Source organism: Zootermopsis nevadensis, unplaced genomic scaffold, assembly GCF_977971745.1.
Source record: "Zootermopsis nevadensis isolate Lab colony 2312 unplaced genomic scaffold, Znev_1.0 Znev_ptg000024l, whole genome shotgun sequence".
Lineage (NCBI taxonomy): Eukaryota > Metazoa > Arthropoda > Insecta > Blattodea > Termopsidae > Zootermopsis > Zootermopsis nevadensis.
Genome location: NW_028259156.1, coordinates 3,074,087 through 3,088,970, shown reverse-complemented (window position 1 = coordinate 3,088,970; position 14,884 = coordinate 3,074,087). Strand labels below are relative to the sequence as shown.

At 37.9% G+C, this 14,884-nt stretch overlaps 1 protein-coding gene across 2 annotated transcripts in view; it reads right to left on the bottom strand.

Annotated features, from left to right (window-relative positions):
- Positions 1 to 11,762: 11,762 nt before the first annotated feature.
- Positions 11,763 to 14,884, bottom strand: part of LOC110827309 (anosmin-1 Kallmann syndrome 1) — a 48,510-nt gene continuing 45,388 nt past the window's right edge. For both annotated transcript variants that reach the window (XM_087355170.1, XM_022058853.2), the window contains exon 7: positions 11,763 to 13,180. In XM_087355170.1, coding sequence (XP_087211296.1) covers positions 12,986 to 13,180 — 195 coding nt within the window. In that variant the 3' untranslated portion in view covers positions 11,763 to 12,985. The remainder of the gene's footprint in view (positions 13,181 to 14,884) is intronic.

Here is a 14,884-nt window from a genome sequence, read left to right as displayed (position 1 = left end):
TGAGTAAACTTTTCCGGATTAGTCGCCATTTTACTTCCAAGTCAACAGCTGCGCTCACAGTGGCCATTATTGGAGTTACACTTCTTCTCCCACATGAGCGTGAAAATTGTTTAAGTTATCCTTCCAAGTATATAAATTAGATTTCTTTGCGCAGTTTAGATTTTGTCCAAAAAAAAAACACATTATCAACCGCTCAGATCATTTCTGTTCACCGTGCATAACAGGAACAAAGTCTCATAATAATAAATCTTAGGTTATAAAACGAAATTTCTTCAAGTTTCGTTATTGATTTTCAACTTAAATTAAAATAAAGTTGCTATATTGTTTTTTGTGCTCATATTTGCAGTATTCACTGGACAATGATGCTAAAAGTCTCTACAAACAGCGCATTGCTCCAGTTGAAAACTCTCTTCCGAGTTACGAGGAAGTGTTAAACCGCATCTGCGCTGAGCCAAGATACGCCACCATCTTGTCTTCTTCCTACATTGAGTCGTCACAGGCCATGAATAGGCTGAAATGCAGCGTAACAGGTGTTTATAAAGCATCGTTCCCAGAATATCTTAGTATGCCAATTGCCAAAGGATGCCCGTACTATAGGATACTAAATTACAAGTATGTAGCTTTAATCCATGTTGTGTTAATTAGGTTATGGGAAGGACAACTTATGGATTTATCACTTTTGTGTGTCCGTATAGGAACAAATAGACAGATTTGGAAGGAATTTGGTACAACAGCAAAATTCCCTGGACTGTAAATATATATATATATATATATATATATATATATATATATGACAGGATACAATATCAGATAAAAATCAATAAATTAATTCGGAAACTGTATTCCATACCCTAAAACACATAATATCCTCACGCGTTCTTTAAAACGTGCATTTAGAGGTATTAAATCAGCTTTGTTCGATTCTTTCACATCTTGCCACCAGATCGCAGCACCTCAGTGTCAACTGTAATTTTATTATCACAGCTCGTAAATTATTAAAAGGTTAAAATTTTGAGATCGTGCACAATTTTATCCCAATCCGTCCAGTGGTTCTCGAGTTAAATCACGAGGACAGACGGACAGACACATACACGGCCAGCCCAAAATACATTCTTCTTACGCACTTCGTGCAAAGATCGCGTAGAAAATCAAATACGCCCAATATGTAAACTGGAAAGTAGAACATTTTGCACGCTGATAAATCAGAGAAAAACATTTCGAGGAAATACGAATATTGTATATTTATATAAATGTTAAGTCGCGTAGATATTAAAGGACACGTGCTTAGAAAAGTCGATTTTCGATATCGTATACAAAATACAGAGGTACAGTCTGACAAGAGATATTTTCTAACCGGTAATAGTGATAAGACGTATGAAAAAAAATTAATATTACGAGAACTGAAAGCAAAACTGATATAAAACGATAAAACCAATTATACTTAATGAAATAATGCAAAAAATTTAATTGAACTGGCAATAATTAAGAAACACGACATTAGATTAAAGAACAACCGAAACAAATGTAATGTACAACATTAATAAAACATAACAGCATAAAAATGTGACATAACAGAATATGAAACGGGTGTAGTGCGTAATACAAGAAAATGAACGCAACAAATTACTACAAATAAATATTATTATTACTATATATTAAATCTTGTCCGTCTAATCACAATAAATTCTTAATAAATATTAAAATATTACAATAATTAACATTTAAAATATTTAAAATATTAAATGATGTTCTTTTTCAGATTTTTATTCCATTTTTAATGGAATAAAAATCTGAAAAAAATAAAAATCTGAAAAAGAACATCGTTTAATATCTGGTAAAAATCTGATAAAAATGTACGCTAGCATAATGTATGAAAATTGTATTTGAATTATTTATCGTTTTGAAGCTTTATATAATTATATACACCTGAGGATGGTTCTTTTAGGAACTGAAACATGTCGTGAAACATGAAAAATGATGGTCTAATGTAAATCGAATATTTCGATAAAGAACATCATTTAATATTTTAAATGTTAATTATTGTAATATTTTAATATTTAATAAGAATTTATTGTGATTAGACGGACAAGATTTAATATATACTTATTATATCACAATATGACGCAACTTTACCATCTTATTATTATTACTGTTTAAAAGAGACATCGAAATATTTTCAGTAAAATGAAGCAGAATTAGTACAAATAATGTTACATTCCTTGTGAGATTTCAGGTTAAGAAGATGGCTGTCTTCTTGGTTGTTGCACCGTGTAGTCTGGCCCTAATTACGCTTTCAGGAAGGACCTCTGAAACGTCGGTAAACTTCCACGAAACTAAACGTTGCAACAACCCAGAAGACAGCCTACCTTAAAGTTACCTAATAGCACAACAGGTATGTCACAGCTCAAAACAAGTTAAGAAGCTTTTCATTATGGATCTTCCCCACCAGATTAGCGGAATTAAAAATTCTGATAACAAAAATAGTTTGTTCCCCTGCCACAGCCTTTACAGGATGAGGTCCAGTGGAATTATTCACCGTCTCCGTGAGATCTACTGGTTCAAGCCGTCAGAAGAATTAGAATATCCAAGTCTTGGGGTGACATTGGAAGCAGTGGCCCCTATCTTCGTAGTTTTAACGACGGGGACAACAGTCTCTATCTTGCTAATGTTTATGGAGATTTGGGTACACAGAAGGTTCCACAGACATTAATCGACATAACGGTATCAATGTCTTTGGGGGCTGTGGAGTCTGATGGTCTCTTGTATCATTTACCATTGCGTGTTTTACTGTAACATTCCTTCTAGTGCAACAGACAACCACATTCGTTCTCGTGTTTGTGTGGAAGTGCGCGGAGTAATACATAAACAACATCTACCCAGATATTTTCACACCCGAGTGTACTTCGATTGTACTTTTAACAATTTTTAGAACTGACTGTTACCCTTATGTTCAATTACTATCAGTTTTTCAGCTAGATACGCCGACGTCGTCCCAATAAACAACATAAATAATTTCATATGTATTAAAAATAAATCACATTACCATGTTTCGTATGTCTTTGGTTCAAATAACACATTTCTTTCCCACAACGTCTTAAAGTCGTGCATTGCGGAATTACCGCTCTTTTCCGTGAGAGTTGATAATATTTTATATCGCAAGGGACAAATTTAGAAATCCCTCTGACGTAGAGAAATCTCGAAGTGCCTGTCGAACGTGCACTCGAAACTTGCCGATTGGATTAACTTTGTAAGTCTGCACAACAAACTCAAAATTTCTCATTCCTTATTTTGTTAAGATCCATTTTAATATTGTAATCAAAACAAAATCATATATACTCTGCGCAACAAAATTCAAATCCGAAATCGGAAATCATATAAGAGAACATCTGAAGTTAATTTTAATTTTAATTACTTTCCTTTTGTCTGTAAATAGCTTTTCTCTTTTTATTTATTATTTAGTGTTCTGTCTGACGACAGGTCCATATGAACAGGATCCTTCCATCCTTTTCTCGGACTGGGACCTGTTCATATACGTTCTTGGCAGATGATCCAGAAGTGGTTTGCCATTGCCTTCTTCTGTGTGTGAATGGAGTAATTGTTGGGATGCCACGGAGGAAAACTCCGTGTTGCCTAGACCACGGCCTTGCCCAACACAAGTTATAAATTCGGGCACCGCCGGGAATCGAACCCGAGAATTAATTATATTTAGTTATGACAGATACGTATTAAGAAAATCCATCAACATTTCTGGCTTATTTGAATGAAAACATGAATTAATATTAATATTTTTGAGTGGAGTTACTCCTCAAGCGATACACTAACATCTGGTTCGGAGAAGGGCGTAGGAAAACGCATATCTAAATTTGTTTAATTATAAACTTTCCTAGGTTAGCATATGGTGTTTGGTTTACAATGGTCAAAAGTGCTACTCCCCCATCCAGTGGTGCCCGTCCTATCAGTCGTAATAATTTATCAGGTGGCATAAAAATGTTAGGAAAATATTTTTTTAAAAAATATTCACTTCTATTTATCTCCACAGGACGTTTTCCTTTAGTCAAGAAACCTAAGATTTCGTTTGCCGTGTATACAAGAGCCCGTCACTGGGACCTATTTCGAGCCACATAAATTCAGTGTGTATCGTAACATCTTTTCTTTGGGACGCATTTAATATTATTTTGTCTTGCAAGGGATGTTTTGTTTGCTTTAAATATCCCATCCAAAATGTATTTCTCATTTCCTTACATACCCTACAAATCTCATTTTCCAACATTTCGTCATCCTAATTATATTTGTTCACGAGAACAAATTAAGAAGTTCTTCATAAAGCGGTAATATTACAGGTGATAAGAAGATGTTCCATTTAAATATACCGATAATTGTTATTGTTTCAAATAACCGGGTAGTCGAAACTACTTACGATACGTAAAAATAAATAGTCTACATCCCTGAATATCCCAATACGTTAGGGGCATTCAACCGAACGTTAGAAATATACTAAAGAACACTTTCATAACATTTATGTCCAGTTAACGTTAAAATTTACAAATTAACGAGACTCGCGTAAGAATTAAAGATGTCTACGTATTATTTAACAAAAGTTTTAAATTTAAACAATTTATCAAAATCCGAAGACGTACCTTATTCATACAAAACTGTAATAATTCATAATAAAATAAAATTAAATGGATTGAAGCTTGATAACTTTGTAAATTTATTGATCTGTAAGATACAAATCGAGAAAAGCTCCACATTTGACCCTACATTAAATATTCACTACACAAGCACATATATAGTAATGACAAAAATATATACCTAATGCCACGCTCAGTAAATTAGACACAGACAAAACATTATAGAAGGTATAAATGTCCATGTAACTTCTGGTCCTCGGTTGTGAGGACAGCGTTCGGAAATACAGTCCATAGAAAACACCTGAAACAGATGATAGGAACAGAATATGGACACCGTGTAGATACCAGTGTTTTAGAAGAGCATACTGCCTCCATCTTCAGGGACAACAGACATCTACTAATAGCAAACTATGAGGAAAGTACACGACACAAGAACTCAAACATAGCCATTAAACATATCCAAAAAATCCGTGTTCATTTTGAAACGGTACCAAGATTACAAGCAGAGTTGTAATGGCTCCCAAAATTGATCCCAAAATAGTGTAATTTATGGTGAAGAAATCCCACGCCGAAAACTTCACTTTTCGATTACTGGCTTGGATTAAGAACAATTTAACCTCTTCCGCTGTGGCCGGATGGAGGTCTCTTAGGAGTAACTTCTGTAGCAAGATGGCTGAACGGTTGGCCTCACAGCTCGCCGCGTTACAGGACCCAGTGACACAAAACAGGAGTAAGAAGTGTACAAGTACCCAGAACAGTGTTTTCGTCGTGAAATCAAGGACCTGTAGGCCTTTCAAATTTATTGAAACTATAACATAAGTCAGATTCGTTGTTATTTCGACGAACGCCGACACCATGCAGAGGAGTACCTGAAGCCCGTACATGGAATTCACTGACGAGCACATATCACACAGTACGTCATAAATTACTCTCAAAGCACGAAAACGCAGTCTCTCGTTATGGAGCCAGCCGTTCTGATTGGAGACGCAGGAGAAGTGATGTAAATTATTGTGTGATCTACTTGTCAGTACCTGATAAAATCCGTCCAATCTCAGCGTCTGATCCTCCACACTTTTCAGATTCTGCACACACGATTTCTGAAGCAGTGTCTCCCATGGATTATCATTATCTTCGTTTTCCGGAGAATTTATACCACGAGCTATATACCTGTTTAGTATTTGAAATTTTTGTTTGAGTAAGAAGACAAGGTTTACGAACTGTGCCATGGTAACAAATTCAATGAAAATTAAAATATATATCATTATCAAACTTGACGTCCACATACTAAATCCAGTACCCAACGTACTGAAATCATTTATATATATGATTAAAAGAACACAAACAAACGATATTGTTTCCACCAGCAAGAAACTTTCATTACGTTTCAGAACCTCGGTTTGTGTATTAAACAATTCATCGAGTACCGATACCTTCTTTAGTAAAATATTAATTTCTTTTCGAACTTTTATTAGACAAACGGCGAGGCTAACAACACTAGAAATTCCACTGATTAACATTTCTGACAGATACAAAGTACTTGTTTCTTCTCTGACTGGAAGTTTGTCATAAAAACTAAATACACAGCACATAAATCCTGTAATTACCATCATCAAAAACACTGTGTACAAAATTCCAAGCACAGAATTCTTCAAGCCGACGTACACTGTCCTCTCTTTTTCACGAGTACAAACGAGGGACAGTGGAGCGAGTCCTAGAAGCTTTGACAAGTAGTACATTGGAATGATGTTGGAGTAAATATTAGGCCTTTTAGCCATTTTCACGTCTTTATTTGTTGGAAGGAACGTCAGAACTGTGCGTTTATGCATCGTGCTGTTTCGCTCTCGAGTCTGATAAGTGACCAACACCAATTCAATGTTCGTTTTACCAGTGAACGTGTGGCCGGTTAGCGGAAACAAATTCTAATAAACAAATGAAGATAAAGTGACTTTCGGTCTTAAGAAGGCGAGGCATTTTCTGTGTGTCTATGAGAACATTAATGTATTAGTTTTAATAGCATCAATAATATTAATGTGCGTAATGGAATTGAAAGTACGAGGTGCGATCGAAAGGTTTCCAGACTGCGCGTATAAAAACCCGTACACTTATCTCAGGTATTAAATTCATCCATCACCCTTGAAGTAGTTCCCCTGGGAGTGAACACAACGATCCCAGCGCCGCTGCCAAGCCTGGAAGCATCCCTGGAAATCTTTCTTTGTCAGCCTGTCAAGCACCATCTGCGATTCTGCCTGAATCTCTTCTATCGTCACAAATCTCCTTCCCTTTAGCTGAATTTTCATCTTTCATCTTTTCGTCCTGTAGAATCAGCTGACAGGTCCCATAGCCTATCCCAACAATGTCGCACAAGTCGTTGATAGTACGACGTCGATCTTCGTGAATGGCCTGCCGAATCTTCGTAACATTTTCGGGCGTTGTGCTCGAAGATGGTCGTCCAGAACGCTCGTCATCATCGGCAGAGGTTCGGCCATTTTTAAAACGTGAATGCCACACAAAAGTTTGTGCACGACCCATTGCGGACTCCCCAAATGCTTGCTTTAGCATTTCATAGGATTCCGTAGCCGTTTTGGCGAGTCTTTAGCAAAATTTGATGCACACGCCATTCCGAAATCGCAGGAGGGTCGGTGTAATGCACTACCAAAACGCCCGTAACTAAGAAACAAATGCTAATTCGATGATGCCGGCTGGCACACTGATTCACTATGAATGTAGGCCGCACCCCCTAAGGCAGAAGCTCGTAGTACATCCGGTTCGCCCTCTATTGACACAGTCTTGTAACTTTCCGATCGCACCTCGTACATGATAAGAAAGCTCGTAATGAATCATCACGACGTTTAATATAAGTTTAATGACGTCATTGTACTAATTCGCAGATGCTTGATGTTTTCACCATTTTGAGGGTAGAAGGTGGAGGTCGTAAGTGCCAGAGTAAGAACTTGGAAGCATAATAATAATAATAAAATCCGTATTTTAAACTTTGGCGTCTGAACGAACTGTGACCGATACCTTGTAGGGTGTACTAGAGATTTTTCTTTTACGATTGCTAAAATATGTTCTTTTGTTATGTCCCTTCTCATATTCACAATTCCACGTTCCAAATTTTGAAAAACCATTGCTTCTGTAACGTAACAATTGAAAAGTCAATATATTCTCCTCTACACTTCATTATACTAAGTGTATTAGCATCGCATCGCTCCGTAAAATTGCGTTTTAATCTACAAATTAACAAATAATTTAACCTGTTTGCGAGACTATATACCATTTGATTAATTCTTCACGAGCAGTCTTCCCACGTGACACAAATTCATTAATCCCATCTGTCTCTGTCCGTCTTCAGTCGGTTTCTGCGCGACCTTAACCTCTATATTTTGTATTAAAGTGGCCTATGTCCACTGTTACCGCGTCGCTTGGCAACCGTTTCATGCATCAAGCGATCACTCGCTTCCTCTACATTTCTCTTAAACGCAACTTCTGTGTTTCGTGAAGTTTTAACCTCGTAAGCAAAGTTATTTTTCACGGCATAGAATATTCTAAAATCCAGTCGCTAATAGTACAAAAATCAGGGGTGATACAGTTGTCTGTTAGTATCATGACAACGAATCACGTGAAGACGGGGGTACATCCAACTCCTAAAGTTCCGTGTAGACGTACGTAAATTATACGCTAAACAATTTCCAACGCAGTTCTGGCGTATAGAATCACAGTCATTACAAAGGCGTTTAGAGGGCCAGCGGTCAGGTTTTATGACTGCTGACTGCGAGGATATTCAAAGAGAGCAGGCCTTTTCGGATATCTTCCGTTTAGGATCGACAATTAAGCAATCAACCATTTGTTATAAACATGCGTCAGTAATTATTAACAAAGTGTAATTGCTTTCTAGTGACGCTGCATGTCAGTGGACCGAGCACCTAGGGCGTGTCTTAAAGTTTGATTTTAATGAATAATTTAACGTATGGAAAGTAATGTGTGCGTTCAGCTTCACGAGGCCCATTTGACAGTACTGACGTTGGGGAACTTTAATGGACTGATATCAAATAGAGGTGTTTCCTCGAAGATAGCACAAAGATGATTTGTTTAATGCTGTTGATTCTGAGGACCGTATAAAACAAACACGTACGCCCTGGTCAAAACAAAGGATTTAATGGACGTTGAGGCTTTTGGTACACATCGTTACGCTGTCTTCTAAAGAATTAAAATGCCCGAAGCTGTCTCTCCACATCCGACATCCACCTCCATTTCACTAAACTATAACGATACAGCAGAGGAGTCCACTCGTGATATTCGATCTCAGTGTAAATCTTGTCACGTTCTGCCACGTATTTCAAATATACGAGGGGCGTGGAGAAAACTGCATAATTACGAGCTTAAAAATCTGTACTCCTCCCCTAATATTGTCAGGTTAATCAAGTCGAGAAGAATGAGATGGGCTGGGCATGTAGCGCGCATGGTTGGGACAAGAGGTGTGCACCGGGAAGCCTGAGGGGAAGAGACCTCTGGGGAGACCTAGACGTAGATGGGAGGATAATCTCAGGCGGGATCTATGGGAGATAGGAGTTGAAGGAGACTGGATTTTGTTGGCCCAGTGGAGGGTCCGGTGGAGGGCTTTGGTTAATTCGGTGATGAACCTTTGGGTTCCGTAAGCCATGTGGTTGGTTAGTTAGTTAGTTAGTTGTTTCAAATTTACGAAATAATTGTCTGGTCTCCTAATCCAATTTCTGAATAAAGAGAATTAAGAGTATTTCACTTTATTTAAGAATTTATACTTCTATTACTTAGTACCTTTTCACATTCGCATGTCTCGTAGGTAATAGACTGAACAGAGATCTTGTGATGTCTGTACAAATCTGAGCCTCCATGTGCATAAGAATCCATTCACAGTTTTGCAGTCGGGATTCACACTGGTTCTTATTCCCGACTCCTACGTATTATGTGACAAGTGTGTTAAGACTTACAAACTATAAATCAATATCAGTCAGGACAGTCGGTGACCCGGTCGAGATCTGAACCATTGACTCTCGCGTAGAGGATTTACAGTTCACCGTCTTACTCGGCGTGATTTCAGTTTTGTGTTTCGAATACTTCGGGTTTAATTTTTTATAAAATCTGAATCCACTTGCCTAAAACTGTAAAAGAATCACCAGATATTTGGCTACAAAAATAATAATGTATCCTAATGGAGTGTCGTAAACCGAATCGCCCCTTAGAAATGTCAAAAGGGGCACGTTCTAGTTCTTAAGTGTCATTACTTCCCCTGGAGACCCCCTCTTACGTACACTGTGTGTAAATAAACAGTGAAATTATCAAATAAATATAAATACCAAATCTATTTCTTTCGAAACAATCCAACATAAATATACACTTATTCAATTTTCACGCGATCTCTTCAGCTTAAATCCACAATAACAAAGACACCCCAATATTTGCATCAAACGATGTCTTAACTACTTACAAGAAAATAAACAAAACACTCTCTCACTTTCAAAAAAACTCACTCGGCCTTTGTTTCTCCCCGAGAGATATGGCAGCTACCCTCCTTCCGTGAGCCTCGTACGCCAAAGCCAAACACACACAAACAATGAAACGACTACTTCTAAATCTCGCGGAAAACACGTCAGTACAGAAGCACCCGAGTGAATCTTGTGCTAGCGAGAATCAGGCAAGATATTCCAAACCCCCCCCCCCACACACACACACACACACACATCCCAGTAAAAAGAATGGTACAGATCCTGGCACTACTAGTTCAATCCACCCTCACCCAATCTCCGTTTAACCTCACAGCACACAAGAACAGACAGGGTCGGTTCAAATAACCCCCGCCCCCCAGATGGTTAAAAACATTTAGACGTTTCTGCATCCCCACCCGAGGTTTCGGTTCGGTTTCCAGTGTTTGTTGGCATTTGTTCCTGTAATCTTCTGACCACAACAAATTTGGCCTTGGCATCTTTATTCTGTCGTGCTCAGTTTTCAGGCTAAAAGCCTAACCTAGAACAGTATTTCTAGGTTATAATCTTTGTCCATGCAACAAAAACTTTGGTCTTGTCACTGTTCATCCATTATGATTTGTTTCCAAGACAGAGACAACTTTTTTCATTGGGAATCAAACTCAGGACACTACCTTCCTATGTTTCCTTCCCAGTTTTGAGAAAGGAAGAGATTTTAGAGAGGTTAAAAATCCAAAAAAAATTCTCCACAGTCTGAATTCAGGTGAGGACGATTTCTGTAGCTTGAATAATGTTGCCAAGGCCTTAATTGGGAGTTTGCGCTATGTAGGTTACTAATGCCAAACGCGTTTCGACCTCAAGAGGTTATAATCAGAGGCACGAAAATAAGATAATTCGTGTAATACAAATCAAAATATCGTGGTTTTAGCAGAGCATGAAGGCAAGTTCTTTACGAAACAATATTTAGTAAAACACTTACCTACACTGGCTGTTGGTGGCACAGGTGTTCGTAAACTGGTCTCAAGGCCGTTGCTGGTCTGCGGTGAGTCTCGGTTGCGTAGTGTAACACAGAACTCGAACGATGCGCTGGCGTTACTGTCAGTTTTTTAAAATGTCTACCGTATTTATTAACTCAAATCAGGGTGGCCAACTATTGCATGTGAAATTTACTTTTTTCTGTTTATAGCCAGGTAAAATAACACATTGGAATCACGGGCGTTCTGTTCGTTTATGAAGTTATGGTTTTTGCTATTTTTATATATATATATGGAATTTTTCTAAAATGTCAAGTATTTTACCTTTCAAGGCTATTCTTAATACGTCCACGATATCTTCCATGAGGCCGTATTCATGTCCGTGGTCGAGGATGTGTTGGGCGTATTTCGATTTAGTTAATTTGAATCTGATATCATGGACATGTTCTTTAAACCTGGTTTGCATCGGAATTTTATGGTGTTATATTGACTTTTGATATTCGTGTTCAAAGTTTTAATCCACATATCTAATCTGAATCAAAATTAAATTTTACTGATATGTTTAAAAACATCGTTTTATGATAATTCCTTCAGCAAAAAAATAGTTCATGCATACAAATATAAATTTAGAATTTACTTATTCTTTTTAAATTTAAATTGGCATGATATAATGGACATTTTAATGAAATAATTGACACTTCCATTCAAAAATTTAAATTTATACAGTCACAACGTTTGTGAGTACATCTGTACTCAATACAAATGATTTACAAGCTTTTAATTTTCTGAACAGCTCCTTGAACTAACTTAACTTCCCAAATTATTAAGGTCATCTGCCTTAATTACCTTATTCTGATCTATAAATAATCAATGTCAGTATCTGATCGTATCAGAATTCAGGAATCTAATGTCGTAATCTATACTGAATATTTGTCATTCACATCCATCAGCAGAAGCTACTTCAGGACATTGAAGAATGTTTAAACTTGTTCATAGTCATCATTAAAAGTGAATAAATCGTCAATCATAACTCATTATATTTTTTTCCCATAAATGATAAAAGAATGTATTCATTAATTATATATTCATATCACTTACGTTCACAACCCTTACACTGATGAACAATTTGATCACAGCTTTAAGGTTAAACCTTCAGATCAGCAGTAATATACAGCGTGTCCACAAAGTCCCTTCGAGGTTTTGAAATATTGTGACGCGCAAACAAATTGAGCTAGCCGCATGCGGTTTGCGGAAGATTACAGTGAAACTGGAAGATGGTGATCCACCTCATTGGGGTCTGCAGTTACGCGCGTACCTAGACAGGACATTTCCAGGAATATGGATCGGCAGAGACGGTCCAATGCCTTGGCCTCCACGTTCACCAGACTTAACACCACTGGATTTTTTTCCTGTGGGGTTATGTCAAGAGCAAAGTGTTCCGAACATCAGTTAACGGACATGATGACCTGAATGCGATCTCGGCTATTCGAGCGGACATGCTCCACAGAACATGGCAAGAGCTCGAATATCATCTGGATGTTCTCCGTGCTACCAAGGGAGCCCACATCGAGGTCTACTGAGGTCAGTAAGAAACTTCCAGAGTTTCACTGTAATCTTCCGCAAACCGCATGTGACTAGCTCAATTTGTTTGCGCGTCACAATTTTTCAAAACCTCGAAGGGACTTTATGGACACACTGTATTTTCCTACGAGCAAACATGAATGTAAATTTTGTTGAAACACTTTACGTAACTTAAATCTAAAGCACTGGTATGCACGAAGATTTTAAACTTAATATAGAAGAGAAATTTCATAACTTATTATTCCATTAACTTCAACGACTTAGCATAAGAACAGTACATTCTCAATGGCACTTCAAACCATTCAGCTCTTTGCAAGAAGATCATTTTACGAGGAAATTTTCACTGACAGCCGCCAAACTGTGAACAATCAGGTTTTTCTTGGCTGGAACTCGAAGCGTGTAGCTCACTGCAAGCTGGAGTCATAAACATGAGAGTAGCCTCGTGTTGAACATTTCCTCCGCCCGGGTTTGTTTCTCGAACTGCCACTCGATACTTGCAGCAGAAACTTAAGTCATAAAGATCGTACTGTGCCACCTATACAGTAAAATATCTGCATAAGAAACCTCTCTATTACCATTGACAATGTTCCTTATTTTATTTATTTATTGTTAGTGTTCTGTCTGACGACAGGTCCATATGAACAGGATCCTTCCATCCTTTTCTTTTCTCGGACTGGGACCTGTTCATATACGTTCTTGGCAGATGATCCAGAAGTGGTTTGCCATTGCCTTCTTCTGTGTGTGAATGGAGTAATTGTTGGGATGCCACGGAGGAAAACTCCGTGTTGCCTAGACCACGGCCTTGCCCAACACAAGTTATAAATTCGGGCACCGCCGGGAATCGAACCCGAGACCCCCAGGATTACAAGGCCAGCGTTCTAACCGCTAGACCACCGTGGCGGGGAATGATCCTTATTCTCATTAAAATACATTACGTGATACATTTCGCACGCAGAATATTTATAGAAAATGTTTTAAATTTTTACTATTTGGGTTACACACTGTATGTAAATTTGAATATGTATAATAACAAGTTTAATGTCGTGTTTTTAATCTTTATCTATTTTTCTCTCTTATCTTTGTAACATGATAGTTCTGGGTTCGTGCACACGTCAGTCTACGTGGGATATAGTGGACAAACTGGCACTGGGACAGTTTTATCTCTGAGTTCTTCGGTTTTATCCTGTAAATATCATTCCATCGCTGCTTCATTTTTAATTATGTAACATCTGTTAAATGGACAATGGTAACCAAAGTTCCATCGAAACATAGTCTCACATGATCGTAACAATAACATGGGAAAAACCAACATAATATTTGAATTTATGCTTTTAGTATTCATAATGAAAGTAAAGAAATTGTTAAAACAAATTTGAATCACAATGTCATTTACATAGAATGGATCAGAAATGCTGGTCTAAGAATCCCAGCCAGAATGAGTAATCATATGTGGGGTTATGGTGGGTTTTATCATGTTGGCTGATGTTATAAGTTAATTTGTTTCTTTGTTTAAAGACTGATTTTGAATATACAGGGTGATTAAAAAAGATTGTCGGGGTTTTAAAAAATCACTACACGTAGTACAATTGAGGTAGGAATACGAATCTTGTTTTATTGTGTAGCAAAACTCTCAAAGTTTGTTTACATGCATTATAAATGCTCAATATGTGCGCCTTCTGTCAATCTGCAGACATCTGCACGATAGTCCATTTCTTCCCACACACGCTCCAGCGTGTCAGCGGTGATGTTTAGAATGGCGGCTCTGATACGGACCTTCAGATCCAGGATAGTCGCAGTTAGAGGGGGGACAAAGACTTGATCCTTCACGTAGCCCCACAGAAAAAAAAAATCACATGGTGTTAAGTCCGGTGAACGAAGTGGCCAAGACAGGAGCTTCTGATCAACGTCGGTCCCGCGTCCTATCCATCGCTGCGGTAAATGCTGGTTTAAAAATGCCCTGACTTCCCGATGGAAATGAGGTGTGGCGCCATCTTGTTTCAGTATGAAATCAGCTCTGTCCTCATTCAGTGACCATATCCAGATAAGTCAGTCCTGTTACTGTCTGTTCGGCGAAGAAAAACGGTGTCATATACCTTCATTTTGGAAACAGCCCAGAACACATTCACTTTGGGGGAGTCACGCTGATGTGGGGATTTTCCGTCCCCCAAACTCGAATATTGTATTTATTAACTTTTCCACACAAATGAAAGTTTGCTTCATCACTAAAAATCAGTCTGTC